The sequence below is a fragment of the Platichthys flesus genome, chromosome 24 (assembly GCF_949316205.1).
Source record: "Platichthys flesus chromosome 24, fPlaFle2.1, whole genome shotgun sequence".
Taxonomy (NCBI): domain Eukaryota; kingdom Metazoa; phylum Chordata; class Actinopteri; order Pleuronectiformes; family Pleuronectidae; genus Platichthys; species Platichthys flesus.
The window spans coordinates 15,217,138-15,244,271 of NC_084968.1; the positions used below are offsets into that span (position 1 = coordinate 15,217,138).

The 27,134-nt window shown below is 49.1% G+C and overlaps 2 protein-coding genes across 3 annotated transcripts; one reads left to right on the plus strand and one right to left on the minus strand.

The window, feature by feature from the left end:
- Nucleotides 1-1,526: 1,526 nt before the first annotated feature.
- sf3b2 (splicing factor 3b, subunit 2) lies at nt 1,527-8,659 on the minus strand. The gene is made up of 22 exons (XM_062384000.1): nt 8,498-8,659; nt 8,148-8,194; nt 7,874-7,924; nt 7,196-7,423; nt 7,034-7,084; nt 6,835-6,919; nt 6,554-6,648; nt 6,235-6,343; nt 6,038-6,132; nt 5,601-5,840; nt 5,363-5,485; nt 5,198-5,278; nt 4,881-5,108; nt 4,646-4,795; nt 4,473-4,562; nt 4,049-4,156; nt 3,830-3,937; nt 3,528-3,670; nt 3,060-3,161; nt 2,767-2,866; nt 1,941-2,132; nt 1,527-1,829 (listed from the first exon to the last, which is right to left on the minus strand). The coding sequence occupies exons 1-22, from the start codon at nt 8,625-8,627 to the stop codon at nt 1,758-1,760; spliced, it is 2,628 nt and encodes an 875-aa protein (XP_062239984.1). The 5' UTR covers nt 8,628-8,659; the 3' UTR covers nt 1,527-1,757.
- Nucleotides 8,660-10,053: 1,394 nt separating this feature from the next.
- capn1 (calpain 1) lies at nt 10,054-27,049 on the plus strand. Of its 2 annotated transcripts, none has more exons than XM_062384001.1 (23): nt 10,054-10,143; nt 13,082-13,246; nt 13,422-13,708; nt 15,243-15,312; nt 16,761-16,879; nt 20,673-20,806; nt 20,919-21,087; nt 21,392-21,475; nt 21,764-21,849; nt 22,100-22,174; nt 22,357-22,517; nt 22,626-22,786; nt 22,893-22,904; nt 23,024-23,235; nt 23,471-23,510; nt 23,589-23,654; nt 23,729-23,786; nt 24,150-24,214; nt 24,329-24,397; nt 24,525-24,603; nt 24,693-24,809; nt 24,917-24,975; nt 25,225-27,049. In XM_062384001.1, the coding sequence occupies exons 3-23, from the start codon at nt 13,448-13,450 to the stop codon at nt 25,249-25,251; spliced, it is 2,124 nt and encodes a 707-aa protein (XP_062239985.1). In that variant the 5' UTR covers nt 10,054-10,143; nt 13,082-13,246; nt 13,422-13,447; the 3' UTR covers nt 25,252-27,049. The 2 variants fall into 2 exon arrangements, with proteins under 2 accessions (XP_062239985.1, XP_062239986.1); XM_062384002.1 differs by having other exon boundaries at nt 13,447-13,708.
- The last annotated feature ends 85 nt before the right edge of the window (nt 27,050-27,134 follow it).

A 27,134-nucleotide genomic window follows, 5' to 3' on the forward strand; every position in this document is an offset into this window, starting at 1 on the left:
ACTTCCACAAGCCTAAACCCCCCCCCTGTGTGTGTGTGATAGAAAAGTGCTGCACTTGGATGCACTGTTTGAATGTGTGTGAACAGGTGATTAGAAAACGTGGGAGGAACGAGAACCTGGCTGACCTGGAGGAGAAGATAGGAGGTGCGAGGAGGTGATAGGAGGGGAGTAGAGAGGAGGTGATAGGAGGGGAGTAGAGGAGGTGATAGGAGCTGATAGGAGGGGATAGGAGGTGATAGGAGGGGAGTAGAGGAGGTGATAGGAGGAGAGTAGAGATGAGTGATAGGAGGGGAGTAGAGAGGAGGTGATAGGAGCTGATAGGAGGGGATAGGAGGGGATAGGAGGGGAGTAGAGAGGAGGTGATAGGAGGAGAGTAGAGAGGAGGTGATAGGAGGGGAGTAGAGGAGGTGATAGGAGGAGAGTAGAGAGGAGGTGATAGGAGGGGAGTAGAGAGGAGGTGATAGGAGGGGAGTAGAGGAGGTGATAGGAGGAGAGTAGAGAGGAGGTGATAGGAGGGGAGTAGAGAGGAGGTGATAGGAGCTGATAGGAGGGGATAGGAGGGGATAGGAGGGGAGTAGAGAGGAGGTGATAGGAGGGGAGTAGAGGAGGTGATAGGAGGGGAGTAGAGAGGAGGTGATAGGAGCTGATAGGAGGGGATAGGAGGTGATAGGAGGGGAGTAGAGAGGAGGTGATAGGAGGGGAGTAGAGGAGGTGATAGGAGGGGAGTAGAGAGGAGGTGATAGGAGGGGAGTAGAGAGGAGGTGATAGGAGGGGAGTAGAGAGGAGGTGATAGGAGGGGAGTAGAGAGGAGCTGAGGAGGGGAGTAGAGAGGAGGTGAGGTGGAGGCCAGGAGCTGGTGGACCCCCAGTGCAGGCCCATCAACCCAGAGGGCTGTGGTTCAGGTTAGATAGAACCTGATGACCATGACCAGGCTGTGCCCCCCCCACCCCCTGACTCACAGGTGAAGACACGTCACATGATCAGGTTCCACTCAGGTGTCCCCCTCACAGCAGGTATTATATCAATAAATCAATAAGACGCAGTATCAATGTGTGTGTAAGCTTTAGAGTAAGTGTGCACTCGTGTTTATCTACTGCAGCTATTTAGGTCACGGTGCTTCCCACGTGGTCAGGTGACTGTCCAGTCCTCTACCGCCCCCTAGCTGTGGAACATGCACTGCACCTTGTGTCAGGAGAACATCAGTGACAGCAAAGATGAGTTCTGCACATCTGAGAAAATTAACGTCATGAATTCAAAGTCTGATGGAGTCACTCTCACGTGCTGTGATGACATCAGCGACGACAAAGCAACAACCTGATTGAACCCACGTGTTTTAACATATGTTCACTTGTTCCACAGAACATGACTCAGCACTTTGCTACCACCAGTGGAAGTTACTGCTCCTCAACTGAGAAAGTCCAGCACATGAGCCTCTTACGTTCAGAAACTTCCTCTGAGATAAATCTTAAATAAATGATGGACCTCGTTTGGTGAATTGAAAACTCTGAGGCCAGAACAGTAGCAAATCTTGTCATCACTTTATTTACAAAAAAACAGAAAACATGGTTACACTGAAAAATAACCACAACAGAGAAAATACATGTCGTGTTGGTCACGTGACACAAAGAACATGATGCATCACATGTATTTAAAAAAAGAAACCGCCAGGTGACCGGTGCTGCAGTCTACATCCTCGAAGTTAAAATCTGGGCTCCTCTCTCCCTGCCTGTCGTGGCGCTGCCCCCTGGTGTTCAGCTCTAGAACTTGAACTCTTTGTATTTCTTGGCTCCGCCTCGTGTGTCCTGCGGCTGGGCCTTTCGCTTCTTTTGCTGCACGATGAAGTGGAGAGAAAAGAAGGTATTAATATTCAAATGTCCCTGCAAGAGGAAAACTGAAACGACTCAAAGGGTTCTTCTGTTAGAGCCTGGAGGACAACGTACCTTCTGTTTGGCTGCGTGCTCGGCCACCATGTCGCTGAAGTCCTCCTTCTCCACCTGGGCCTGCTGCTCCCGGACGTGCTCCTCGTACTTCTGGGTCATGGCCATCGGGTCCAGCTCCAGCTCCTCCGGAGCCAGGGCCACCTCCACGCCCTGTGACTCCTGCCCTCCACCCGCCTTACGAGCTGCCATGGCCTGAGGAGAAGATGACAGTGAGGAGGAGAAGATGACAGTGAGGAGCAGAAGATGACAGTGAGGAGCAGAAGATGACAGTGAGGAGGAGAAGATGACAGTGAGGAGCAGAAGATGACAGTGAGGAGCAGAAGATGACAGTGAGGAGGAGAAGATGACAGTGAGGAGGAGAAGAGGACAGTGAGGAGGAGAAGATGACAGTGAGGAGCAGAAGATGACAGTGAGGAGGAGAAGATGACAGTGAGGAGGAGAAGATGACAGTGAGGAGGAGAAGATGACAGTGAGGAGCAGAAGATGACAGTGAGGAGCAGAAGATGACAGTGAGGAGCAGAAGATGACAGTGAGGAGGAGAAGATGACAGTGAGGAGCAGAAGATGACAGTGAGGAGCAGAAGATGACAGTGAGGAGCAGAAGATGACAGTGAGGAGGAGAAGATGACAGTGAGGAGCAGAAGATGACAGTGAGGAGGAGAAGATGACAGTGAGGAGGAGAAGATGACAGTGAGGAGCAGAAGATGACAGTGAGGAGCAGAAGATGACAGTGAGGAGGAGAAGATGACAGTGAGGAGGAGAAGATGACAGCTTCCTGTCTTCATTTGGACCAACTGTCCACACCATCATCTGGTGGAGTCCCTTACCCCCGACACGTCGTAGATGTGCGTGGAGGCCATCATGGCTGCTCCCACTGGTCCAGTTCTTCTCTCAGGAAGCACAGTGAAGAGCTGTGGCGTCTCGTTCCTGTGAAAACAACAGAATGATCCATTGAAGCAGAACTAAAGTCACGATACGCAGCAAGCGACGATGAATAGTCCTGATCCATAACGAGCGAACAATACAACCATGGAAGGAAAACAGTCACAGCTTGCTCAGGAACTGACAGCAGAGATAACGTGGATATGACTCAGAATCTGATTGTGGCAGAGACACTCACCCGTCCATGGCCTCCTCGATCTTCTTCTTCCTCAGCTCAATCAGCTCCGGGGTCTCCATGCCGGCCGGGACCGAGGAGAAGCCTCCGGGCGTGATCAGTCCACTGGAACACAGAAATACACACCACAGGTTCATTCATGCACACGAGCACGACCCAAGAGATCATTTCAATTCAAACACATCAACTGAACCAGTTCACATAATAATCCCAGTGTGTGCTTCAACCCAACAAGCTCACAGACCAGTTGATGAACTGGTAACTTGTGTAAACCTCCTCAGCACGTGTCTGTGTTCTGTTGAGATCAGAATTCAGAACCTGAACCTTCCAGCTGAACCGAGCGGGACAGACAGAACTTTGTTCTTCATCTGATCGACAATAACACACGTCTAAAAATAAAAACAAGGACTTTTCTATTTTGGTTTTGTTTGATCTGCTGATGATTGAAACCTGAACTTCAGTTTGAAGTACCTGTCTGCTGGTGTGAAGAACCCGGTCTCATCCGGTTTCTCCTCATCGCTCTCCTCCTCCTCCTCTTCCTCTGACGACTCCTCGTCTGAAGGCTCCAGCTCTCCCCAGGGGGTGTGGTCCAACTCCTCCTCGTCCGCTTTGGCCTGAACACAAACACACACACACACACACAACAGTTTAACACACATATCTGAACCTTAAATCAAAGTTTATTGTTAAACTGTAAAATATGATGCTCCCATAATGACATCATAGCAATAATTGGCACATAGATATATATCTTTTAAACATGTGCCAGTTACCTGGAAGTCTGCAGCGTTGGTGCCGAACACGTCACCGTAGAGCGGCTTCCCCATCTCGTCCACCGGCGGCTTGCCCCAGCCTCCAGCGTGGTACCCAAACGTGCAGTTCTGAGAGGAAGAGGAGGATGAAGACCAGCCAACGTTTAAGGAACAATTTACGTTAGGTTAGATACCGGGTCAGTACTTTTCAATTTGTGGGGTTGCACGAGAAGCTCTTACCTCTGGGATGGGGGAGTTAAGTCCTGGTATTTTGAGGTTGGGGTAGGAGGGAGGGGGGCCGTACCTCTGCATGGCGATCAGCCAGGGGGGGGGCACCTTGTGGGCATTCTGGGAAAGAGAAGTCGACTCATTTTAATGCTTTCATCATTTCTAATATTTTCTATTTGGATCATCTTGAACTGAACCTATAGGAAGTGTGAACTCTGTCAGGGTCTCTTCCTGCTCTCGGTGCAGCTCGTGAGACAGGAAGTGACTCAACTTCACATCAATACGTTTACCAGCGGAAACAGAGAAGGCAACACAACAAGAGAAAGTGACACAACAGTGTGACACCAGCACAGTGCACAGTGTGTGTTCATATCCGGTGCTCCAGAGGAACTTGTTTCAAAGCTTCAGTGACTTGAGGCTCATTGGTGGAACTCACTGGTCCCACTGGCATCCCCAGGGCGATACGCAGCTCGTCGGACAGATCGCCCGGCTTCTTCTCCTTCAGACGAGTCTCAAACTCTTTACCCTGCAGACACACAACACAACGGTCAGCCACGGTCACGTAACACAAGGTCATCGAGTTGTCCTGTGGTTTGTGGGCTCTGCTACCTCATAGTAAAGATCTCCGTGGATAGTGAGCTTGGGTTTGATCTGCCACTTGAAGAAGGCATCGTGCAGCTTCTGGTAGTCGATGTCGATCTTTCCCATCTTGGGACGGACCTTCTCTCTCATTTTGGTCTTCATTGTTTTGGCGTCCTCCTGTGAGCAGACGACAGAGCCTGGTTGAATCACATGTTTATAGACAGAGAAGCCACAGGGCTTGAGAAGCGTGTCAGAAACCCACCTTCTCCTGCAGGGCCTCCCTCATCTCCTGGATCCCCGTCCTCTTGATGAACTCCGGCAGCTCGAACGGAGGCTTCTCGATACCTCTCTTGCCCTGCAGGTACTTCCTTTTGAAGCACCAGTGGCGGGGCACCGGCACGGTGTTCCTGGTGGCCTTCAGGTGGACGAGCAGCTTGGGCTCCTGGGCGGTCACATCATGCATCTCCACCACATCCGGACGAGCCACCAGCTGGAGCAAAGGGGAGATGTTATCAATCCTGAAGCTCATTTCTTCCACCGGCTGAAAAGCAGGAGGATGGTTTGTGAATCTGAATTTACCTGCTTGAGCTCAGCCACGGTCAGCCTGTTCATCCTCCTCAGCTTCTTCTTGGACAGTTTAGATACATCTGGTCTTAATTCCTATAAGAAAAAAACATTTAAAATAATGTAAACTTAAAGAAGATGTTTGTGGCTCTGCTTTCTGACAGATGGACGGATTCAAACCTCATCGCTGTCGTCACTGTCTCTCCTCTCCTCCTCAAATCCCTTTTTCCTCAGCACAGCTGTCTCCGGTTTGTCTGTCTTCTCCGGCTCCTTCTCCTTCTCTTTCTTCACATCATCTGTCAGCTGGGAACAAGAAGGAAACCATCGCATTACATAAAAAACCAACGCCATCAAAATAACTTAAATACTCATTAAGGCTTCGTGAGCTGCTTGTTCTTCCAGAGTCAAATGTTCTAACCTTGAACGCCTCAAAGATCCTCTTGAAGAAGATGTAGTTTGGGTCGTAAATCTCTGGCTCCTCTGTGATGTACTCGATCTCCACCTCAGGCTCCTTCTCTTTTTCCTTCTCCTTCTCCTTGTCCTTGTCTTTTTCTTTGTCACCCCCCTCCTTCTGATGCTCCTGCTCCACCAGCTCCTTCTTCTCCAGAGCTCGCTTCTTCTTGCTCTTCTTCTTGCGGTTCCTGCGCCTGCGGTTTTTCTGAGGAAGATGTTTATGTTTGGATTAAAACTCAATCATCAGGTCTATTTCCTCTGGTGATTTGCTCATATAATTCAAAAGGGGACTGTGATGTGGTGAATCAAACATCCAAGGTAAATAACGTCCTCTGATGCCTCCAGGCCACAGGTCACAGGGGCTTATTATACATTGTAAGATAGTTTAAGATAAGGACTTACATCTTTCTTAGACATTTGATCGTCGTCTTCTGTCTCAGACAAGACTGGAGCCGAGGAGTTCATGTCCATCTCTGCTCCCTCATCAAACTCCTCCCCTTTGAAAGGCAAAAGAAAATGAGTTGAGACAAATCAGACCTGGAAAGTAGAACCCAGAGAGTCTGAGCTGCTGATCGGACCCAGGCGACGGCTGTACTGACCTGTGGGGTCGGTGAGCTGCTCCTGCCTGATCTCCTTCAGCTGGAGGATCTTCTCCAGAGCCTGAGGGATCTTGGGGCCACTGATGCTTATCTCCTCATTCTGCCACAGCTGGAACGGAAGCAGAAGAGTTATCACAGTGTGACTTCAGAAGTTCACAATCCTATCTTGTGCTACACAAACATTTCACATAGGCTTTGAAATCAAAAATCTCAACTGAGTGTTGATGTTAAGATGATTTCAATTTCATGCTTCATGTTCTTTATGCTCTTCCACCTCCACTTCATGAAATCACACACAGAAGGAACAACGTCTGTTCACCTCTCGGTTGTCTTCTCCTGGAGGAGGAGGCACTCTCTGCTTCTGGGTGGGCATCATGCTCACACCAGGAGGCAGCGGCCCACGAGGATCCATCCCTGCAGAGCAAACCAGAGTCAGCTTCAAACTTCTGTGGAGAACCTTAACGTTCCTTCTCTTCTAACAAAGGTTCAACCAGTTCCACTCGACATTTGAATTGATTGACAAACTTTATTAAAGATGAAAAACTGTATTACGACGATTGTGATTAATATATTGTGGAGAAATGTGAAATCTAAACCAACCTCTCATTGAACTGATGAGAGGCATGGCCCTGGGGCCCATCTTGGACATCTCCTGCTGACGCTCCTGCTCCAGCAGCACTGCAGCCTGATGTACACAGAGGTGAAGAGGTGGAATTAAGATGGTAGAAACTAAAAGGGAGGGAAGTATTAAATAATCATGTGACTAAATCCAACAGATTGACTATATTCTTCTTCTCACCCTTTTCTGCTGCTCCAGAAGATCGTGTTCATCCATGACTCTGGAATCACCCTGCGACATACACCAACATTCATCAGTAATCAAACTACCTCAGTGGTTTGTAGTCAAAGCTAAATGCAGCCAGTGGGTTGACTGGTCAAACTGGTATTCCACCCCCCTCACCTGCTGCTTGGCCCTCTCCTCCTGCTGTAACACCATGGCTGCTCTCTGCTGAACCATCTTCAGCTGATCTTCATGGGACATCCCGGGAGGGGGCAGACCGGGGGGCTCCATGCCCATGTGCATGCCGGACGGAGGGGGCCCGGGCATCATGCTCATGGCCTGGAGCATGCCCATACCAGGAGGCATGGGTGGCATCGGCATCGGGGGCATGGGGGGGATACCTTGCATCTGTGGAGGAAGACATAAGGTTATACAACAAATCCACTGATCCATTCATAAAACACACATTTTATTTTGTAGACTTATTCAACAGTGGCCTCAGAAAAACGTTGAATGCTTAGAAAGAAACTAGTGAGGTTTAGCTACTCATGTATAACACAATATTCATATATAACCAAAAATAAATTTTTAAATGTTGAATGTCAATAACTAAAATATGGTTGATATAGATTTGCTCAAATTACAGCATTTATACCTCCTCTCCAGACCAGTCACAGAATCTGGATATTTTAACACATTTGAGGATTTTCACTATATGAAGTGTTTTACCTTCATGACATCATCATCATATTCTACTGTCATGCAATCATCACAGTTTCAAGAGTCACATGCATGACTCCACCAGTGGAACCCAGCTGCTGCTGCAGTGGGTCACTATGGTATACTGGGAACCTTTACCTGGGGGCCCATTGGTTTGTCATCCCCGTGTTTGCTGAGGAGAATCCTGGTCTGCAGAGACACAGAGGAGCAATGAGGCGACACAAGGTTTTTACATTAAAGTCATTGAACTCTATTCAAATGTATTTACTGGATAAGCTTTATACCAACGGTCTAAATCCATTAGTATAACATCTACATATAACACAAGTTACACATGACCCTCTAATAACCAGTGTTCCCATTCAGAGCAGACGTCCATGATGGGATGCCCTGCCTCGACCGGTGGACTCACCTGCAGCATGTAGCCCTTCAGTCTGTCCATCAGCTCCTCTCTGGGACCTGTGGACAGCAGAGAGCGGGTGAGGGTTAGCTTCCCTGTGAACAGGCGGCAGCAGCGCTAGCTAACAGCTCGGAGCTCTGCTCAGCTCCTTACACGCGGAGCCGAGGCGGGAATAAGCCTCCAAGCAGAGAACACGTGTCTTTAAAACGTCTATTTAACTGAAGCAGGAAGTTGTTAGCATAACAAATCGGTGTAAACAGGCCCAGCGCTAGCTCGCTATTAGCAGCTAGCATTAGCAACTGGCTAGCTGCTGCTAGCACTCCTCCCCGGCTCGCCGCCTCCTCCCCCGGTCTTTCTCTCACCCATCACCGGCGCTCCCAGCTCCGCCAGCTTGGCCTGGAGCTCCGGGTGGCTCCATGTGTTCAAAGCCGCGATAGCACTGCCTAAGTCGGACTGGAGGGACTCGGTGCCCGGTGGACCGTCGGACGCCATGTTGAAGCTCCCTGAATGAAACGCTGCTGCACCGACACAAGAGAGGCCGAGAGCATCATGGGTACACCGCAGTGGCTGCTGGGAGGTGAAGTCCGGAAGAGGAAGGGGCGCAGTGGCGGGTTACAGCCACTAGGTGTCAGTGTGGACACTCTGAACCTGGTTTATTATGTACACTTATTAATGCAAGAGCTTTAAAAGTCTGATCTGACAAAATGAATAGTTCGTGGAATGGAATGGGCAGCTGCTGAAACAAACTAGAGACACAACATCAGAGAATGAACTAGAGACAGACACGAGAGACAGAGCAGTAGAGACAGAACTAGAGACAGAGCAGTAGAGACAGAACTAGAGACAGACACGAGAGACAGAGCAGTAGAGACAGAACTAGAGACAGAGCAGTAGAGACAGAACTAGAGACAGACACGAGAGACAGAGCAGTAGAGACAGACACGAGAGACAGAGCAGTAGAGACAGAACTAGAGACAGACACAAGAGACAGAGCAGTAGAGACGGAACTAGAGACAGACACGAGAGACAGAACTAGAGACAGGACTAGAGACAGAGCAGTAGAGACGGAACTAGAGACAGAACTAGAGACAGAACTAGAGACAGAGCAGTAGAGACAGAACTAGAGACAGACACAAGAGACAGAGCAGAAGAGACACAGCAGTAGAGACAGAGCAGTGGAGACGGAACTAGAGACAGACACGAGAGACAGAACTAGAGACAGGACTAGAGACAGAGCAGTAGAGACAGAACTAGAGACAGACACGAGAGACAGAGCAGTAGAGACGGAACTAGAGACAGAACTAGAGACAGAGCAGTAGAGACAGAACTAGAGACAGACACAAGAGACAGAGCAGAAGAGACACAGCAGTAGAGACAGAGCAGTAGAGACGGAACTAGAGACAGACACGAGAGACAGAACTAGAGACAGGACTAGAGACAGAGCAGTAGAGACAGAACTAGAGACAGACACGAGAGACAGAGCAGTAGAGACGGAACTAGAGACAGAACTAGAGACAGAACTAGAGAAAGAGCAGTAGAGACAGAGCAGTAGAGACAGAACTAGAGACAGAACTAGAGACAGAACTAGAGACAGAGCAGTAGAGACCAACATGCAAGATATAATATGATAATAATAAACTTTATTTGTACAGAAGCTTTCATATGAGTTCAGAGTGCTTCACATTCAATGTAGATGGAAATAAAATCATATTAATAAAATAAAAATATGTTTATAAAATCAGATTTAAGTTGTATTATACTCTAATATAATATAATATATTGATATTTAAATAATGTCCAAATAAAACATGTGCATGTCAGTGTTCGTGAGTAGTGTGAGTGCGCATGCGCAGTATGAGCATCGTCTGCAGCAGCTGAGAGAGAGAGAGAGAGAGAGAGAGAGAGCGAGGGGGAGGGAGTGGGGGGTGGTGCCTCTCTGAACATGGAAGCAGACCCAGTCCTCTAGTGGGTGAGAAGTGGATCGTCCGACGGAGACTCGCTTTCTGAGGTAAACACAAACTCTCACGTTCACTTCTGACACACGCGACAAATCTGAACCACGTGTTTGACGAGCTGGACCGAACTTTGTGTTTGTAGCGGAGCTTCAAGTTCGGAAAGAGAATCTGTCGAGACGCGAAGAAACAGTCCGGCTCCATTTCTGCGTGAAACCTGAAAGTCTGCCTGAAGTGACGCGGGTTGTGTGTTGTTTGTGATTGTGTTGTTTCCTCCGCTGAACCAGATGTGTGAGGGACGTGTCGTCCAGCTGCTCCAGAGTTACACAGCTGTTTGTGTCCCTTCCTGTGTGGGGCCACACCCACCAGCAGGGACACGGGCCCTGTGAGGACCATGTGTCCTCACAGGGATCAGGGGACAGGTGTCCATATGCAGGATATAGATCTATATCTATATTTAGATCTAATTATCTATATATAGATCTATATATGTATATCAACTGTCAAATCCAAGTTGTGACAAATCTAAAAAATGTGTTGTGTCTTTAAGACGTGCGCTTAAAGTTTGTGTGAATGTAAAGAATCAACTGCAACATGTTGTGTAACGTAGACTGTGTGTACAAACCAGTCGGGCAAAAACATGTTTCAACGAACAACGTGGAAAGTGTCAACGTACGTTCAGCAAAAAATTAGTTTGATGCTTTTTAAAACCTGCGATCAGTCGTGATACATGAACTTGAGTGAGTAGAGTCCAACGAGGTGGACTTCTGAAGGGGAACTCAAACATGGATGTGCCCAAAATAAGACTCAGATCATTACTCAACCAATTCATTTGTGTGCTGCTGTTTGTTATTGTGTTCAGCCATCTTGGTTTTTTGAAACCAGAAGTAGCCATATTTGGAGGAGTGGGGGCGGAGCCTAACTGAGATCCACAGTATCCTATTGGACTCTTCTTGATGGGACCATAGTGAACGTCCTGTTGTATCGTAGAACTGACGTTAGAACTCAAGTGGGATTTTCTCATTGAGACGCCCCCCCCCTGCTGGTCATATGAGAGAAGACATGTTTCTAGACTTCCCTGTTGGCTTCACTCTCCGGACCTCACCATCTCATGTGCAGATTTCAGGCTCCAGCTTCGAGAAGCTTTAAAATGTCTCACACGTGGAGTCAGGTTTCATCGTGGCTTTGATTCAAATCTCTGTGATCCTCTGCCTCTCTGGATCATCTGCCGCTCTGGATCCTCTGCCGCTCTGGATCCTCTGTGGCTCCAGAGACGCTCTGGATGTTTCATGTCACAGTGTCTGGAATGTGAACCGTGCACCAACACCCTGAGGACGCCTCCTGGCAGCACGACACTGGACCTCACAACCCTCGGGCGTCGCTCTAGACTCACACAGATGTAGAGCTGTCATCACATCAGACGCCGGTGCCTCTTCCTGAGTTGTGTGTTCTCATGTGACCCTGCGCTCGTCCTTATCTCCGTCTGCAGCCGTATGTTTCTTCTTGAAGCTGCACGACACATATCTTCTTACACTTTGCATAATAACAGCTAATAATAACACAATGTGTTTGCTGCTCATGTCGAGGTAAAGGCTCGTCACTGATGACCGTGTGTGTCGTTCATCACACAACCTGTGAGGGTGGAAGCAGAGTTTCAATGTAAAGCCTGTGTGTTGTGGTGCAGCTCATGTGTGTGTTCAGCCCGGCAGTGTGCGGAGGCTTCATGTGTGAGTTGTGTTGTTGGACTGCAGCTGCTTCTCCTTCCTGTCGTCTGCTGCCTGTCGTTACTCGTCAGGCGCTGAGGTGGAGGAGGTCCACGGGTGTGTGAGTGCACAGGGGGGAGGAAGTGGTGGGGGGGTGCGAGTGAATTTCACATGTGAGGGGAGATGAAATATTAATTGTGAGCAGATTGAACACACGTTGGGTTTGAGCCCCGATAACACGCAGCAGAGAGGAAACCACAGACTGGTGGTTCTGCAGAGAGCAGACACAAAGCAGTGTGTGTGTGTGTGTGTGTGTGTGTGTGTGTGTGTGTGTGTGTGTGTGTGTGTGTGTGTGTGTGTGTGTGTGTGTGTGTGTGTGTGTGTGTGTGTGTGTGTGTGTGTGTGTGTGTGTGTGTGTGTGTGTGTGTGTGTGTGTGTGTGTGTGTGTGTGTGTGTGTGTGTGTGTGTGTGTGTGTGTGTGTGTGTTCAGATAGACGACCTCTAGGAACCCTGGTGTTGGTCGAACTCTCTTTGTTCAGGGATTCAGTTTGTTGTGCAGAATGTGTGTTTCATCAGGTTTAAAGGTTGTTTTAAATTTAGTTTGTGTAGTTTGTGTAGTTTCAGTAGTTTGCAGAAACAGTTTCCACAGTTTCTCACAATAAGGACCGATATGAACACAGTGTAACACAACAGAGCTCCAGTGACTCACACAGAGACTTGTAATGGGTGCGGCTCACAGCGAGCAGAGGAAAGTGTAACTCCGCTTGGCGCCCTGTGCCAACAAACTCTTTCAAGCCTCTGGTGTGACTGACGGGCGAGTCTCGAACCCGGAAGGGTGCTCGCTGCAGATAGCGGGGGGGGGGGGGGGCTGCTGAACAGCGGGAGGAGTGGAGACAATGGAGGACAGATGTTAGTAGAGACACAAACTGAGAGGAGCTCTAACCACAGGTTACTTCTTCCTGGTTTGATTCCAGCCTGAGAGCTTTAGCTTGTTCTGGGCCTCGTGCTCTTCACTGAGCATCAGGAGCCTCACCCTCCTGTTACACTCACTGTGAATACACGTGCACGTGCACATGCACTTCCTTAATGGACCTGTCGGATCACACATTAACTTGTGTGACAGAGTCTGTGCACAGCTACAGTGGGACTGTGAAGTCCCTCAGTGGTTTGTGAAGCCAGCGTCTCTGCAGGGTTCCAGCTGGAGCAGGAGGACGATATGTCTCTAAGACATGGGACCATGAACAGATCCGCGCTCATCCCTTTGTTCTGATGTTTAACTTCTTTTCTTCAGGCTTCAGCGGCAGCAGGACTCTGACTCTTCCCTCCTGCTGAGGTCCAGCATCTGGACAGAACCTCGAACAACCAGCTGCAGTGGGTCTGAACCGGGTCCGTCTCCGGCGTGTGAAGCTCCTTTAGTTTGAGTCTCTACTCGAAGCTTCCAGCAGCAGAACCACAGGTACCAAGCAGCAGCCGGTTCCTGTCAATATTTAAAAGCTTCTTAATGGATCCTGCTTCTAAACTCAGGTTTATGATTGAGCTGTGAAACCGTACCCTTCTTATATCACATTAACATCAGTGCTCCATGTCGAAGCTGGAGCCTCATTAATTACTGACACTTCCTGACCTGGTAGATCCTCCTCTGTGAACTCCACTCAGGATGGTGGAGGAGCGCATCTACTCCGCCACGGGCATGGCCGCCAGGCTGAGGAGCCAGTGGGACCGGGATGAAGGTCTGGGGCAGAACGACAACGCGGTGAAGTTCCTGGGTCAGGACTACGAGTCTCTGAGATCCCAGTGCCTGCAGAGCCGGAGGCTGTTCGAGGACAACCTGTTCGCCTGCGCCTCCTCGTCCCTGGGGTTCGACGAGCTCGGCCCGAGATCCTCCAAGACCCAGGGAGTCCGCTGGATGAGACCCACGGTGAGGAGGAGGAGGAGGAGGAGGAGGAGGAGGAGGAGGGAGGGGGCGGGGGCAGCTGGGTTATTATTATTAATTTACCACTTACAGACGAGCCTCCAAAATATCATTTCACATGAACCTTGTTTGCTCCTGTTCGTGTCTCAGGAGGAGAACCACTCGTTTCTCCTCATCATGACACCACAGAACAAAGCAGGACTCTCTTCATTAGGTGTCATCACAACACACACACACACACACACTGTGCGATGTACACACAACGTGACTGTGGAGGTGCAGCGAGACGCATGGAGATCTTTAAGAGCTGCTCCTCTACGTGACTGAAGCCTCTTAGCTCCTCTCTCCACTCCCCTCTGAGTGTGTAGACCCCTGTGTGTGTCCTGTGTGTCCTGTGTGTGTGTGTGTGTCCTGTGTGTGTGTCAGCTCTAATGCTTCCCCGGGTCTCTCCAAAGTCTGATGGTTCATAATGCATGTGGCCTCACGCCTGCACCGCACCATCTGTAATATTTACGCCTCATAAGAGGGTTCGTGGTGTTCGTGTTCTCGGTTAAAAAAAAAATCTGTGCTCAGTGTGACCCTGGAAGAGAGAATCTGAGTTGTGTGAGTTCAGCCGTGTGTGTCATGGTTTGTGTGTGTGTGTGTGTGTGTGTGTGTGTGTGTGCTTCTGGGGCACGAGGAGGAAGAGTATTTCTTTTTATAGCTTCATGTGTGGCTTCTCACGCTCAACATGCTGAGGAGAAGATGGCTCATGAAGGGGGGGGGGCAGCTTTGTGTCTCTTCTACTTTCGCTGGAGATCGTCTGGTTTTCATCTCCGAGCTTTTCAAAGAAGTGAAACTGAAACCAGACGATTGTTTGTGTGTCGGCACGATTGTGTAGAATCTACTGAGGAGGGCTGATCCAGGAACGCTCCTCCACATCTTTCCACATGTTCCTGGATTCAGCAGAGCATAATTCACTGATCCAGATGAAAAGGAAATTAGTTTTAACTTCACATGATAAATACGGTTTCTAAAGCCGAACTATCTTCTCACCACATTTTGAATTTGAACAGAACGAGACACACACTCAGAGCCATGTTAAAGACAGTGGAAGAATTATGATCTTATCTGCGTCTTGTTCCAGATCTGCACCACAACGTGTTGCATTCTTTCATGACCGCTTCTTTCTACCATATTTCATGTTAATCTGTTTGGGGCTTTTTGTGTAATCCTGCTCCTACTCAGGCCTCACGTTACTACTTGTACTTGTACTTGTACCAGTCCCTATACTGGACACACAGAGATAAACCTAAAGTTGATAGTAGATTTTTTTTAATTAACATTATAACATGACCGACTCTATCCCCACATACTTTTGTTTTATGATCTTTACAGTGTGTTCCTGTGTGTTGTGTTTTCTGAATCCTTCTGACTCGTACTCTCACTCACCAGTCAGGATTCATCTCTATGGGACTCGTCCTTTACTCTACACTCCACACAGTGTGAGGGAGCGTGTCCTCAGAGGAGCAGAGCCCTGATTGTCCTCTTGTGTCCACAGGAGTTCTGCAAGCAGCCCGAGTTCATCGTGGACGGAGCGACTCGCACAGACATCTGTCAGGGAGCTCTGGGTGAGTCGCTCTGGGAGAGATCCCAGGATCCACTGCTTCATGATCCCGCTGCTGGGGGGGGGGGGGGGGGGGTCAGCCAGAGAAACAGGCAACTGGAACAACTGGAAGGTTGCTGGTTGTAATCTCTCTTCTAGCCGGTCTGGATGTTAAAGATAATAATAAGTAAATCTTCCCTCTCAGAGCAACGTGAAGAACACAAGGTCGAGTGCCACAGGTTCATAGTCACAGGTTGAGGTGATAGAGAACAGATAACATGTGACCAGTAGGTGATTGGTTCATTTGTACCCGGTAGATGGTCAACGATTGGGCGGATTGTCACCAACATTACTCGGGTGTTTCCAGATGTTGATGCTTAATCCTACCTGCTGAGGACGTCACATCTTTCTGGATGTTTTACAGCCGGGTCAGTCTGACTGGGACAGTTTTAGTGGGACAGTTTTAGTGGGACAGTTTTACTGGGACAATGAGGAAGCAGGAGACAAAGAACTCGGTCTTCCTTCTGATTGAAGGAATCATCTGTCTTTTCAGGAAACACAAGGTTTCTTGGCTTCGAGGAGATCGACACACTCGTGTGTTTGTTCAACATGAAGCTCGGGCGGCAGCTGGTTAAAAAACCGTGAAAAGCTGGGAGGTTGTTGTCTTTATATGTATTAGTTATATCAATAGCTATAGCATGAGGCATTAGCTATGAATGTTGTGAGACAGGAGCGAGCCCCGGACACGCCCACCTGTCACTGAGGACTCAAAGTGAATCAGGAGGAAACAACGTGAACAGTCGAGTTAACCGTCGAGCCAGCCGCAGCAGAACCAGTTTGTTTCCTGAGATGTTTCCTGCATCTATAATTCATAATCTGTTTCATAGCCTCACATCTGTAAACAAGGACGACCCCCCCCCCACACTCCTCCCTGAGGAACAGCGGCATTGCAAAACAACAAACCCCTGAAAGCTGCTGGAGCAGGAGAACATCGTGCGTCGCTTTGTTTAACAGTGGAGTCTTATCAGTGCTGAGGGCTTATCAGCTGGTATCAGGGTTTATGAGAATATAAGAAACTGATTCTTTACTAGAAACCAAAAGTAAAAGTGGAGCGAAGGTAGACCTGCTTTGAAGGTTGTCCGCTAACAGATAAACTAAGGAGTAATTTAATCCCAGCGAGGTTCAGATCAGTGTCGGTAGTTTCAGCCCCTCTAGTCCAGAAACCCCCCCCCCCCCCCACTCCCCAGAGGGCGAGGCTTGTTCAAACACGGCTCCTGGCTCTTGTCGTCACCGAGCTGTTGAAAGGTGAATTCCAGTGTTTACCGATCGGCTCCAAGTGCATTTCACCTCCATGTGGGAGGAATGAATGAATATGACCTGGATCTGCAGGATCAGGGTCCACCAGCTGCTTCACATCAACAAGAGGCTTCTCCAACCTGAGTGTGTGTCTGTCTGTGTGTGTGTGTTCCTCAGGCGACTGCTGGCTGCTGGCTGCCATCGCCTCGCTGACCTTAAACACCTCCCTCCTCCACCGGGTGGTTCCTCACGGCCAGAGCTTCCAGCAGGGATACGCCGGCATCTTCCACTTCCAGGTGACAGCAGCACAACTTCCTGTTCCTCTCAGGAACTCGTTACACCTGTGACTCCTATTGGCTGAGAATCTGGACCTGCTGGATTCACATGGGGTTTCACAGGAGCTGTTTGAAGAGTTCCCTTCATTCTTTCTCTCACCGGAGGTTCCCAGTATGAATGTGGATAATCTGAGCTTTTCATTGGACGAGCCCCAGTGAGTCATCTGAGATAAGATCCACACCAATAAACCAGCTGGGAGTGGAAACGCTCCTCAAGCCCATATGAGATATGATTATAGAACTTAAGACACACAAATACATTGTGTTCCTTCAGCTGATTGTGTGACGGCTGCCGCAGTGTGGAGTTGTGTTGCTGAAGTTGTGCTGCAGTGGTTCTCTCCTGCTTCTCTCGGGTTTCGTAACATGAGGAATCTGCCAGAACAGCTGCAGAGAAGAGAGAGACGGACTGAGACTGAACATGGACGTGTCCTCGTCCTCTCCCACTGCAGATTACTGAATCTCTTCTTATTGGTGTCCCCCTTTGTGAGACAGAAGCAGATGAGAGAGTGTTCCACCGTCTCAATTTGCTTGGTCACAGAGACGTTTGAGCTGAGTCAGCTCTGACTGCTCCACTGTCAGCTCGCCAAGAGACAGAGAGGGAGACAGAGAGAGAGAGGGAGAGAGAGGGAGAGAGAGGGAGAGAGAGGGAGACAGGGAGAGAGAGGGAGAGACAGGGAGAGAGAGGGAGACAGGGAGAGAGAGGGAGAGACAGGGAGAGAGAGGGAGAGAGAGGGAGAGAGAGGGAGAGAGAGGGAGACAGGGAGAGAGAGGGAGAGACAGGGAGAGAGAGGGAGACAGGGAGAGAGAGAGAGAGAGAGGGAGAGAGAGGGAGAGAGAGGGAGAGAGAGGGAGAGAGAGGGAGACAGGGAGAGAGAGGGAGAGACAGGGAGAGAGAGGGAGACAGGGAGAGAGAGGGAGAGAGAGGGAGAGAGAGGGAGAGAGAGGGAGAGAGAGAGGGAGACGGAGACAGAGAGAGACAGGGAGAGAGAGGGAGAGAGAGGGAGAGAGAGGGAGACAGGGAGAGAGAGGGAGAGAGAGGGAGAGAGAGAGGGAGACGGAGACAGAGAGAGACAGGGAGAGAGAGGGAGAGAGAGGGAGAGAGAGGGAGACAGGGAGAGAGAGGGAGAGACAGGGAGAGAGAGGGAGACAGGGAGAGAGAGGGAGAGACAGGGAGAGACAGGGAGAGAGAGGGAGAGAGAGGGAGAGAGAGGGAGAGAGAGAGGGAGACGGAGACAGAGAGAGAGAGGGAGAGAGAGGGAGACCAAAGCTCCCACATCAGAGCTGCATGTTACATGCATGAGAACCAACGTGCAGTGGAGAACGAACACGTGAACATGTCATCAAACGCATTTCACCAGAAATGAGCCGACTGACAAATCAAACTGCTGTCGGCAACACACACACATAGACACACACACAAATGAACACACACGTACACAAATATGCACAAACGTTAGAATTAGCTTCAGGCTTGAAGCTACATGCTGTGTTTAATGTCTATGCACATAGGATAAATGGCTCATGCACACATGGCAGCTTCCAGTTGGTCCAGAGTCGACCTAGTTCCTTCGTCCTCTGTCTCTGTCTCTGTCTCTGTCTCTGTCTCTAGCTCTGTCTCTCTCTCTGTCTCTGTCTCTGTCTCTGTCTCTGTCTCTGTCTCTGTCTCTGTCTCTGTCTCTCTCTCTCTCTCTGTCTCTGTCTCTGTCTCTCTCTCATGTCTCTGTCTCTGTCTCTGTCTCTGTCTCTCTCTCATGTCTCTGTCTCTGTCTCTGTCTCTGTCTCTGTCTCTGTCTCTGTCTCTGTCTCTGTCTCATGTCTCTGTCTCTGTCTCTGTCTCTGTCTCTGTCTCATGTCTCTGTCTCATGTCTCTGTCTCATGTCTCATGTCTCAGGTCTTTTTTCTCGTTGTTCTTTGCCCGAGCATGTTTCCACTTTCTGCTTTTCCCTGTTCTGCTCACTGCCCTGACTCTTCCAGAGTTTCCTCTGTGTCGCTCTGGATCCTCTGGACGTTCCTCAGACCTGGATGAGTCATCCCACCATGTGATTATGTGCTGGCAGAGGCGTACTGGTGATTGATCCAAGAAGAAATGAGAAAGAAGAATTAGGAGAAAGCTGTGAGAACAAACAAGGGCCTCAGACAAAGAAGAAGAAATTATAAAAACAAATCAGAAAGCAACCAGGGCAGGATCCTGTTCCACGGTTCTTATTATAGCACACGAGGCTTTAACGTGTTCTCAGTTGTGTGGAGAAAAATCATTTCTCAAGATTTGAGTTTGTAAGTCCGGACACAGATGAGGTAACGTTTCATTTCCCTCAGAGAGAGCTGCTGTCACTGGGAGAGGACGACTGAAGAGACCAGTCACGTTGTGTGTGTGGCAGCATTTAGGCCACAGGCGAGTGAGTGTGTGTGTGGGGGGGGGGTGTGTGTGTGTGGGGGGGGGGGTGTTGTCCCTCCTCGGCTTCATTGTGACATCGCCCCTCCCTGAGGTGGATCTGCAGGGTGTGTAGAGCGATCCATCTTCCTACTGTACACACAACACAAAAACACACGCACACACACACACACACACTGGCACTAACCCCCCCCCCCCCCCCCGTCTTTCTCTCTTCTATCAAATCGAATTACTCTGAAAATGAAATATCTCGCTCTTATTTTGACGATCTCTGCCTGCGGCTGCTGTTACTTCCTGCCCAACGTGTTTCCTGCTTCTGCCCAAGGTGAGGCCGACAGGAGAGTCAACAAACTGGATCCAGTGGCCAGACCCATAGTCTAGAGGAAACTGGAGCCATAGACTCCCAGTATATAATCCATAAATGATATCCTGTGTAAAACTAAAATGATGATATTGAAATCCACTGTAACAATAACAATCCTGACTTGTTGATCTAATATTTTAAATTCATATACACAAATGTAGGATAACCACAACTACACACACACACACAATCACACTAACACACCTTCTTTCACATGCCGCTCCTCTGGAGTTGCATTAGCCTCTTCTGCCCCCTGCTGGCCAGCAGCGTGTGTGGCAGCCGTGGGAAAGTTACAGCAGAACTTCATCTTTTAATCTCCTCCAATCCGCTCATTGTTGGAGCTCCTGGTTCCTCTGGGCGTCGCCCCATGACGGGGAAACGGAACATGAACGATAGTCACGTCACCAGTTGAACCAGGGACCGACTGGCAGGACTGGTTTGACATATAGATCAGAGAGAGGCCCGGGGGGTGGGGGGGGTGTAACGCTCTGCCTCTGTGTTGAGTTGAAACACACGAGCAGAACAAATGACTTCCTGAGGTCCTGAGCAGCTTCACATCAGAACCACTCAGACCAGAGAACTTCTTCTCACTGGTTTCAGTCCCAGACCAGTGGGAACCTGCAAACCTGCAACATCTGCTGATTTTTATTTTTAAATATTATGGTCGTTTGTTGCCTTTTGTCTTTTCTATTAAGGGTCAGGGTTTAAATATATATATGTATATATATATATATATATATATATATCATCTCTTATGTTCATATTTGAACCCTGTTCAGCACAGTTGTTTTAAATGTTGTTTTAATTGATCATATATTATGAGTTTAGATAATACAATGCAGAGATTATAGATTCATGTACAAACAGCATATGGCTCCACCTCAGTATCAATGATCCAGATATGGAGTAATGAAGCCTTTTATTTTGAAGCTTCAGTGATATCAGCATGACACTGACTTGTACGTGGACGTCTTCTCCGTCCTCCTCCGTCTGGTCAGTTCTGGCAGTTCGGTGAGTGGGTGGAGGTGGTGATCGACGACCGGCTGCCGGTGAAGGACGGGAAGCTGCTGTTCGTCCACTCGGTGGAGGGGACGGAGTTCTGGAGCGCGCTGCTGGAGAAGGCCTACGCCAAGTGAGAGAGACCGGAGACACCTCCGTGACCCGTCTGTCCTCTGTCCTCTGTCCCTCTGTCCTCTGTCCTCTGTCCCTCTGTCCTCTGCTCATTGCTCTTCTGCTGCTCTCAGGCTGAACGGCTGCTATGAAGCTCTGTCGGGGGGGAGCACGTCCGAGGGGTTCGAGGACTTCACCGGCGGCGTGACGGAGATGTTCGACCTCCCCAAGGCGCCGTCTGACCTCTACAGCATCATGCACCGGGCCATCGAGCGGGGGTCACTGCTGGGCTGCTCCATCGACGTCAGTACCGTGCACCGAGCGCGTCTTCACAGTGATGACAACAACAGACACACACAGTTGTGATACATACAACAGCTACAGGGACAGACAGGTCCCTCAGGAGCTGGAGCACAATGAACAGTTTAAGCAACACTGCACTTTTTAATGAGCACCGGCGCCCTCTGGTGGTGGTTAACCACTTCCTGTCTCAGTTTACAAACACTAAGATGAGTGAGGGGACGTGTGTGAGTCACATGTCCCATGTTATGCGGTTGTCCCATGTCCCTGCCGACCTCGCTGACCTGGAGTCTGCTCTGTGCCTCAGGCCACCAGCACACAGGACAAGGAGGCCGTGACCTTCAAGAAGCTGGTGAAGGGACACGCCTACTCTGTGACCGCGGTGGACGAGGTGAGGACACACTCTGAGCTACACCAAGCTACACATGTCAACATGGGGGGGGCAAACCTTCATAACACAAGAAACAAAGAAACTTGTTCATCATTAAAATCATCCTGACGTTTGTTATGGTGTGTGTTACTGTAACAATTCATTTCAGGGTAACACAAACTACGTACACACACTACGTACACACGACCCGTGTGAAACCCACTGACCCCATGTGACAGGCGAGAGTTAAGCAGGACACACACACACAGACACACACTCTCATCACAGTGTGGTTCCTGCTCCTGACAGGTGGTGTACAGAGGGAACCCGACCAAGCTGGTCCGCATCAGGAACCCCTGGGGGGAGGTGGAGTGGACCGGGGCCTGGAGCGACAAGTGAGGGCTCACTACATGTTCAGTACATATTAGATCAAAGTTCTATTAGATGAGGATCTACGTGTTGCCCAGAGACTCACATGATGTCATGTGACTGAAGCTCTGAAGGTTAAACTTTCCTGGAGGTTTAAGAAGAAGCGTCTTCATCTTGTGATTTACATTTGAACAATACACTTTGAGTCACACACACAAGATTCCCTGTTTAGTGTGTGTGTGTCTGTGTGTGTCTAATGTCAGTGTGTGTCTCCAGCTCCAGAGAGTGGGACAGCGTGGACCGCTCCGCCAGAGGTCGGCTTCAGAACCAAAGTGACGACGGGGAGTTCTGGTGAGTTCTTCTGCTCCAGGTTCTCCTCCAGCTGTAGAAGCTGAGAGGAACCTGAGATCAGCTGTGGTTCTTCAGACCTGATTCTCTCACCTCCTGTTCCTCACAGGATCAGTGTGTGTTCTGTGTGTTTCTCTCCAGATGAATGATTGTGTAACACTTGTTCTCCTGTTGTCGTCTCCCAGGATGTCCTTCAGCGACTTCCTGCGTGAGTTCAGCCGTCTGGAGATCTGTAACATCACGGCCGACGCTCTGCAGAACAACCAGCTGAAGAAGTGGAGCTCCTCGCTCTACCAGGGGGAGTGGAGGAGAGGCAGCACAGCAGGGGGCTGCAGGAACTTCCCAGGTACCAGAGCCTCTGAGCCACGCCCCCTCCACTCCTTTGAGTCATTGTTGTGCCTCCACCTCTGAACCCCACCTGTCCCCCCCCCCCCCCCCCCCCCCCTGTCTGCAGCCACCTTCTGGCTCAACCCGCAGTTCAAGATCGCCCTGCAGCACCCGGACGCCCCCGGCCAATCAGAGTGCAGCTTCCTGGTGGCCCTCATGCAGAAGGACCGCAGGAAGAAGCGTCGAGAAGGAAAAGACATGGAGACCATCGGGTTCGCCCTGTACGAGGTGAGGGGGGGGCGCGGCTAAATGCAAGAGGGAGAAGTTACTGATGATTCTTTTCATGTTGCTTATCACATGATTCATATTTAATCTCATATTTCTGTTTTCTCAGGTTCCAGACGAGGTAGGAGCTTTTCTTCTTCCAAACAATTGATTTAATCAGATTTACAACATTAAAATGAGCTTAGAGTTGGAGGCGGAGCTTCAAAGCTGTGAGAGACTAACAGAGGTCCTGGTCCTCAGTTCGCGGGCCGGTCCGGGGTCCACCTGAAGAGGGACTTCTTCCTCACCCACGGCTCCAGCGCTCGCTCCGAGCTCTTCATCAACCTGAGGGAGGTCAGCTCGCGGCTGCGGCTGCCGGCGGGCGAGTACATCATCGTGCCGTCCACGTTCGATCCCAACAAGGAGGCCGACTTCGTCCTCAGGGTTTTCTCTGAGAAGCCGGCGGCCTCCGAGTGAGACTTTCAAATCTGTGTTTATCAGAGTTTATCTTTAACTGCTTTTAATCCACATTATGACACTTTGAAGATTTGATTATTGATTTGTCCTTCATGTTTTAAATAACTCTTAATGATAAGTTTGGTGAAATGATGAGAATGAAAATAAGGTCAAATTAAAGACTCCCACCTTTTGGGATGAAAACATACAACAGATAGGAAATGAAGAATCAATCCTCTGTGTCCACGTCAGGGAGCTGGACGACGAGGTGGAGGCGGCGCTACCCACTGAGGTGAGCCGTCAGTTCGAACCCCACAGCACCTGAACGGCTGCGTGGACACACACATGACGTGTCTCCTCCGTGTTTCAGGTCGAGGTGGACGAGAGCCAGATCGACGCCGCCTTCAAGAACCTGTTCAGGCAGCTGGCCGGGCCGGTGAGTTCCAGCAGGTGACGGCCTGGTTCAGGTCCCAGGAGGTTGTGTTAACGTTTGTGTGTCTGTGTCGACAGGACATGGAGATCAGTCTGAATGAGCTGCAGACCATCCTCAACAGGATCATCAGCAAACGTGAGCACATCTCCCTGTGACTGTGGAATCCTGTGATTACTCAGAACCTCAGGGAACTGAGCACAGCACCAACCTGTCGCCTCTGGTTCTGACCCTGTGTCCACGTCCCAGCTTCAAGTGGAAGAGCTTTTTATCTTCACAAATATCCGTCCCCTTCACGTCTGTCTTAGTCTTCATGGAGATCCATGAACTGTTCCCTGAGAAACTGGTCAAAATGTCAAGATGTTAAAGAAAGATCCTGGATCTGCCAAAGTCTGACGGCTCCTCTCTTTCTCCGTGTCCTCCCACCATGAGACGGACACACTGAAGCCTCAGGTGTTCAATGAGCTTTTCCTCTTTGTGTCTGTCTTTGTCGTCCATCAGATAAAGACCTGAAGACGGACGGCTTCACCAAAGAGGCGTGTCGCAGCATGATCAACCTCATGGACGTATCCTCGCTTCACCCTCTCACCACACCTTGATGTTGTTGACATTAAAGATAAGATAGAACTAAACCTAAGGGTCAGAAAGTTTCAGATTTGTTTTTCTTAACGTGGGGTCAGACGGACGGCAGCGGGAAGCTGGGCCTGACGGAGTTCCACGTCCTCTGGGAGAAGATCAAGCGCTACCTGGTGAGATGAACATGATGATCTGCTGCCTCGGGGGTCTGGACTTGTGACCAGACGAGTTGTGGTTCTTTGTGTTGTTTGTTGTCTCACTGTGTGTTGCTTGGTTCACTTCTCCCTTTGTTTGTGTCAGACCATCTTCAGGCAGTTCGACTTGGACAAGTCGGGCACCATGAGCTCGTATGAGATGAGGATGGCTCTGGAGTCCGCAGGTACGTTTACATGTCGATATGTATTTGACCTTTACGACCTTTTAATGTCGATATGAGAAAAGAAAGGATTCTGATGTTTGTGTCTCCAGGTTTCAAGTTGACCAACCACCTGTTCCAGCTGATCATCCTGCGCTACACCGAGGCCGACATGGCCGTGGACTTCGACAACTTCGTGACTTGTCTGGTCCGACTGGAGACCATGTTCAGTGAGTCCCAGAACCAGCGACCTCATCAGGACCAGAGCGGGTCCAGAACTCCCACACAGCTCAGATACAGGGTCCTAACCTGCTGGTCTTTGTCTCTGTCTCTGTAGAAACCTTTAAGACCTTGGACACAGACGCAGACGGAGAGATAACCCTCAACTTCTTCCAGGTATGGAAACCGTCGTCCAGTGGAGTCTGGACCGGGCCCGGGTACCATGATACCCAGGTTCCTGTCATGTGACTGGTCTGGATAGTTTGCATGTGGCTGTAATCAGGGGAACCTGTGTACCGCAGGCCGCCACCAGGGGGCGGTCCAGCCCTTCAGGCTTCATTACCCCCTCAGACTCTCTGCTGCATCTGTATTGTTCTGAAACACCTGCTGATGATGTTGACCTGTGACCTTTACTCTGTTCTGCAGTGGATCAGCCTGACCATGTTTGCCTAGAGATGAGCGGCCATCTTGTGACTCCAGCATCCGGCTGCAGCTCCCAGTGTCTCTCTCAAGTGCCTTTTCTCCTGCGCCTCCTTGTCCTCCTCGTCCTCCAGGCTGCTCCTCCCTCCTCCTCCGAGGCTGAAGACTCGATCCATCGTCCCTGTGCCTGTATCACAAACACCTGCCGACACGTCCCAGCAGCAGGGGGCGCTCTTCTTTAGCCTGGCAGCCAGCGCAGCAGCCAGTCAGGTGTGCCTCTGTAGCCGACCTCTAGGGGGCAGAAGTGATCCTATTTAGAGAGGGCAGACAAATCCAAAATGTTATCATAAAGTAAATATAATAAATTAAAACATCTCAGTAGCAGACCTGTCGGGGGCCAAAGTTATGCTGCTGCTTTAATTTCAGAATGTGGAGAATTCTTTTTTAGTTTTAATCAGAAATGAACTTTCACGTAATTCAGAAATTATCTCACGTATATTTTTAAAGTTACTGCAGCCTGTTGTTATTGTTTGAAGAATCGAACTACGAGCCACTAGCTTGTTACACAGGACAAACCAAGAGCGTCAAGGATTTGAAGTCAAACAAATTGGTTTAAATATGTTTACAAACATGCATTCATTATGTTGTTTAGCAAAATGCGTCTTTTCATTTATATTTTTGTTTTGTTTTTATTTGGGGAAAGATTTAAGTTTGGTGGTTTTGATCTGAATTATCTCTCATGGTTTTCTTTTTATGAGAAAGTTAGATTTGGTTGTTTAAGGCCTCTTGTAGGGTTGAAGGAGGAACTCATCCACACACACACACACACAAACACACACATTTTAAACACAAACACGATCACCTTTGAAAATTGTGCCAAAACTAATTTTTCATTTTTTGTCATTTTATTCTTTTAATCTACATTGAACCAAAAGTGTGAAAGTTTGCTGTCATATTTTGGTCATTTAAGAAGTTTACTTATGAATATGATATAACTATTCTCCTTAATGATCTTTTCATCATGTAGCACCAGCTATTAAATGACACTTCTGCATGACCATGTTCTTCTGCTGATTGACTTCTTAACGATGGGAATGTGACTTCCTGTCAAACAGGAAGTGCAGATCCTCTTTCCTTCTCTTTCAAGGTGCTTGAAGCTCAGATCTTCTCCTACCAGAGGAACTCTTCTATCATCTGAAACATCTGAGCTCCTGAATGTTCATAATGTGTTTGAGTGGATCTGCTGGTCTGGGGTCAGGTGACCTCTGACCTGTGCAGAGCAGAGACCTGCTGGTTTGATTTCTTTCAGTGAATCTATTTAGCTTCAGAACTGCTGCTCATCTTTATGCATGGAGCTTTCTACTGACTGTTTGACTAAAGAATACTTTTATATGACGGCAGAAGATAATAAAGGGCCTTGTCAGTTACTCCTGTCAGAGGGAACTCGTCAGTACTGACAGAGAAACAGTACTGACAGATGAATGTTGTGTGCATGCTGTGAGACGTTGTGTTTCTATTTTGAAGAGTTGTATTAACAAAGTGTCATCGATCCAGATACAATCAACTGACAGTGTCTGTTCTGCCAACTGACCACTTTTTATCTTTTAACATGGAAGAGTTGCATTTTTATCAATATGTTTCCTGCGTGTGCTCCTGTGAGAATCTGCAGCGTCATGTTGAGTTTGTGCAGCGTCATGCTTATGCAACCTCAGCTCATGTTGACAGAGGAGCGCCCTGGTTCCCTTTGGACCCGCTCCTCATGTTGGTTCACTGCTCAGCTTCCTGTCAGACTTCAATCACTCTCTGAAAATAAAAACTGAGGTTTTCACCAGTCTGTGATGAGCGTCACTTTGTTTACTTGTTTGTTTGTTTGTGAACAACATTACAGAAAACGTGTGAGAGGATGTGGTGTCGGT

Excerpts from the sequence above, each read along its gene's own strand:
- sf3b2 (XM_062384000.1), bottom strand. The coding sequence starts at position 8,627 with ATGGCGTCCGACGGTCCACCGGGCACCGAGTCCCTCCAGTCCGACTTA. Across the intron at positions 5,841-6,037 it reads ATCAAATGTCTAAGAAAGAT|AAAAACCGCAGGCGCAGGAA; the intron begins GTAAGTCCTTAT and ends CATCTTCCTCAG. Across the intron at positions 2,867-3,059 it reads ATCGAGGAGGCCATGGACGG|GAACGAGACGCCACAGCTCT; the intron begins GTGAGTGTCTCT and ends TTGTTTTCACAG.
- capn1 (XM_062384001.1), top strand. The coding sequence starts at position 13,448 with ATGGTGGAGGAGCGCATCTACTCCGCCACGGGCATGGCCGCCAGGCTG. Across the intron at positions 21,850-22,099 it reads ACCGGGGCCTGGAGCGACAA|CTCCAGAGAGTGGGACAGCG; the intron begins GTGAGGGCTCAC and ends GTGTGTCTCCAG. Across the intron at positions 23,236-23,470 it reads GAGAAGCCGGCGGCCTCCGA|GGAGCTGGACGACGAGGTGG; the intron begins GTGAGACTTTCA and ends TGTCCACGTCAG.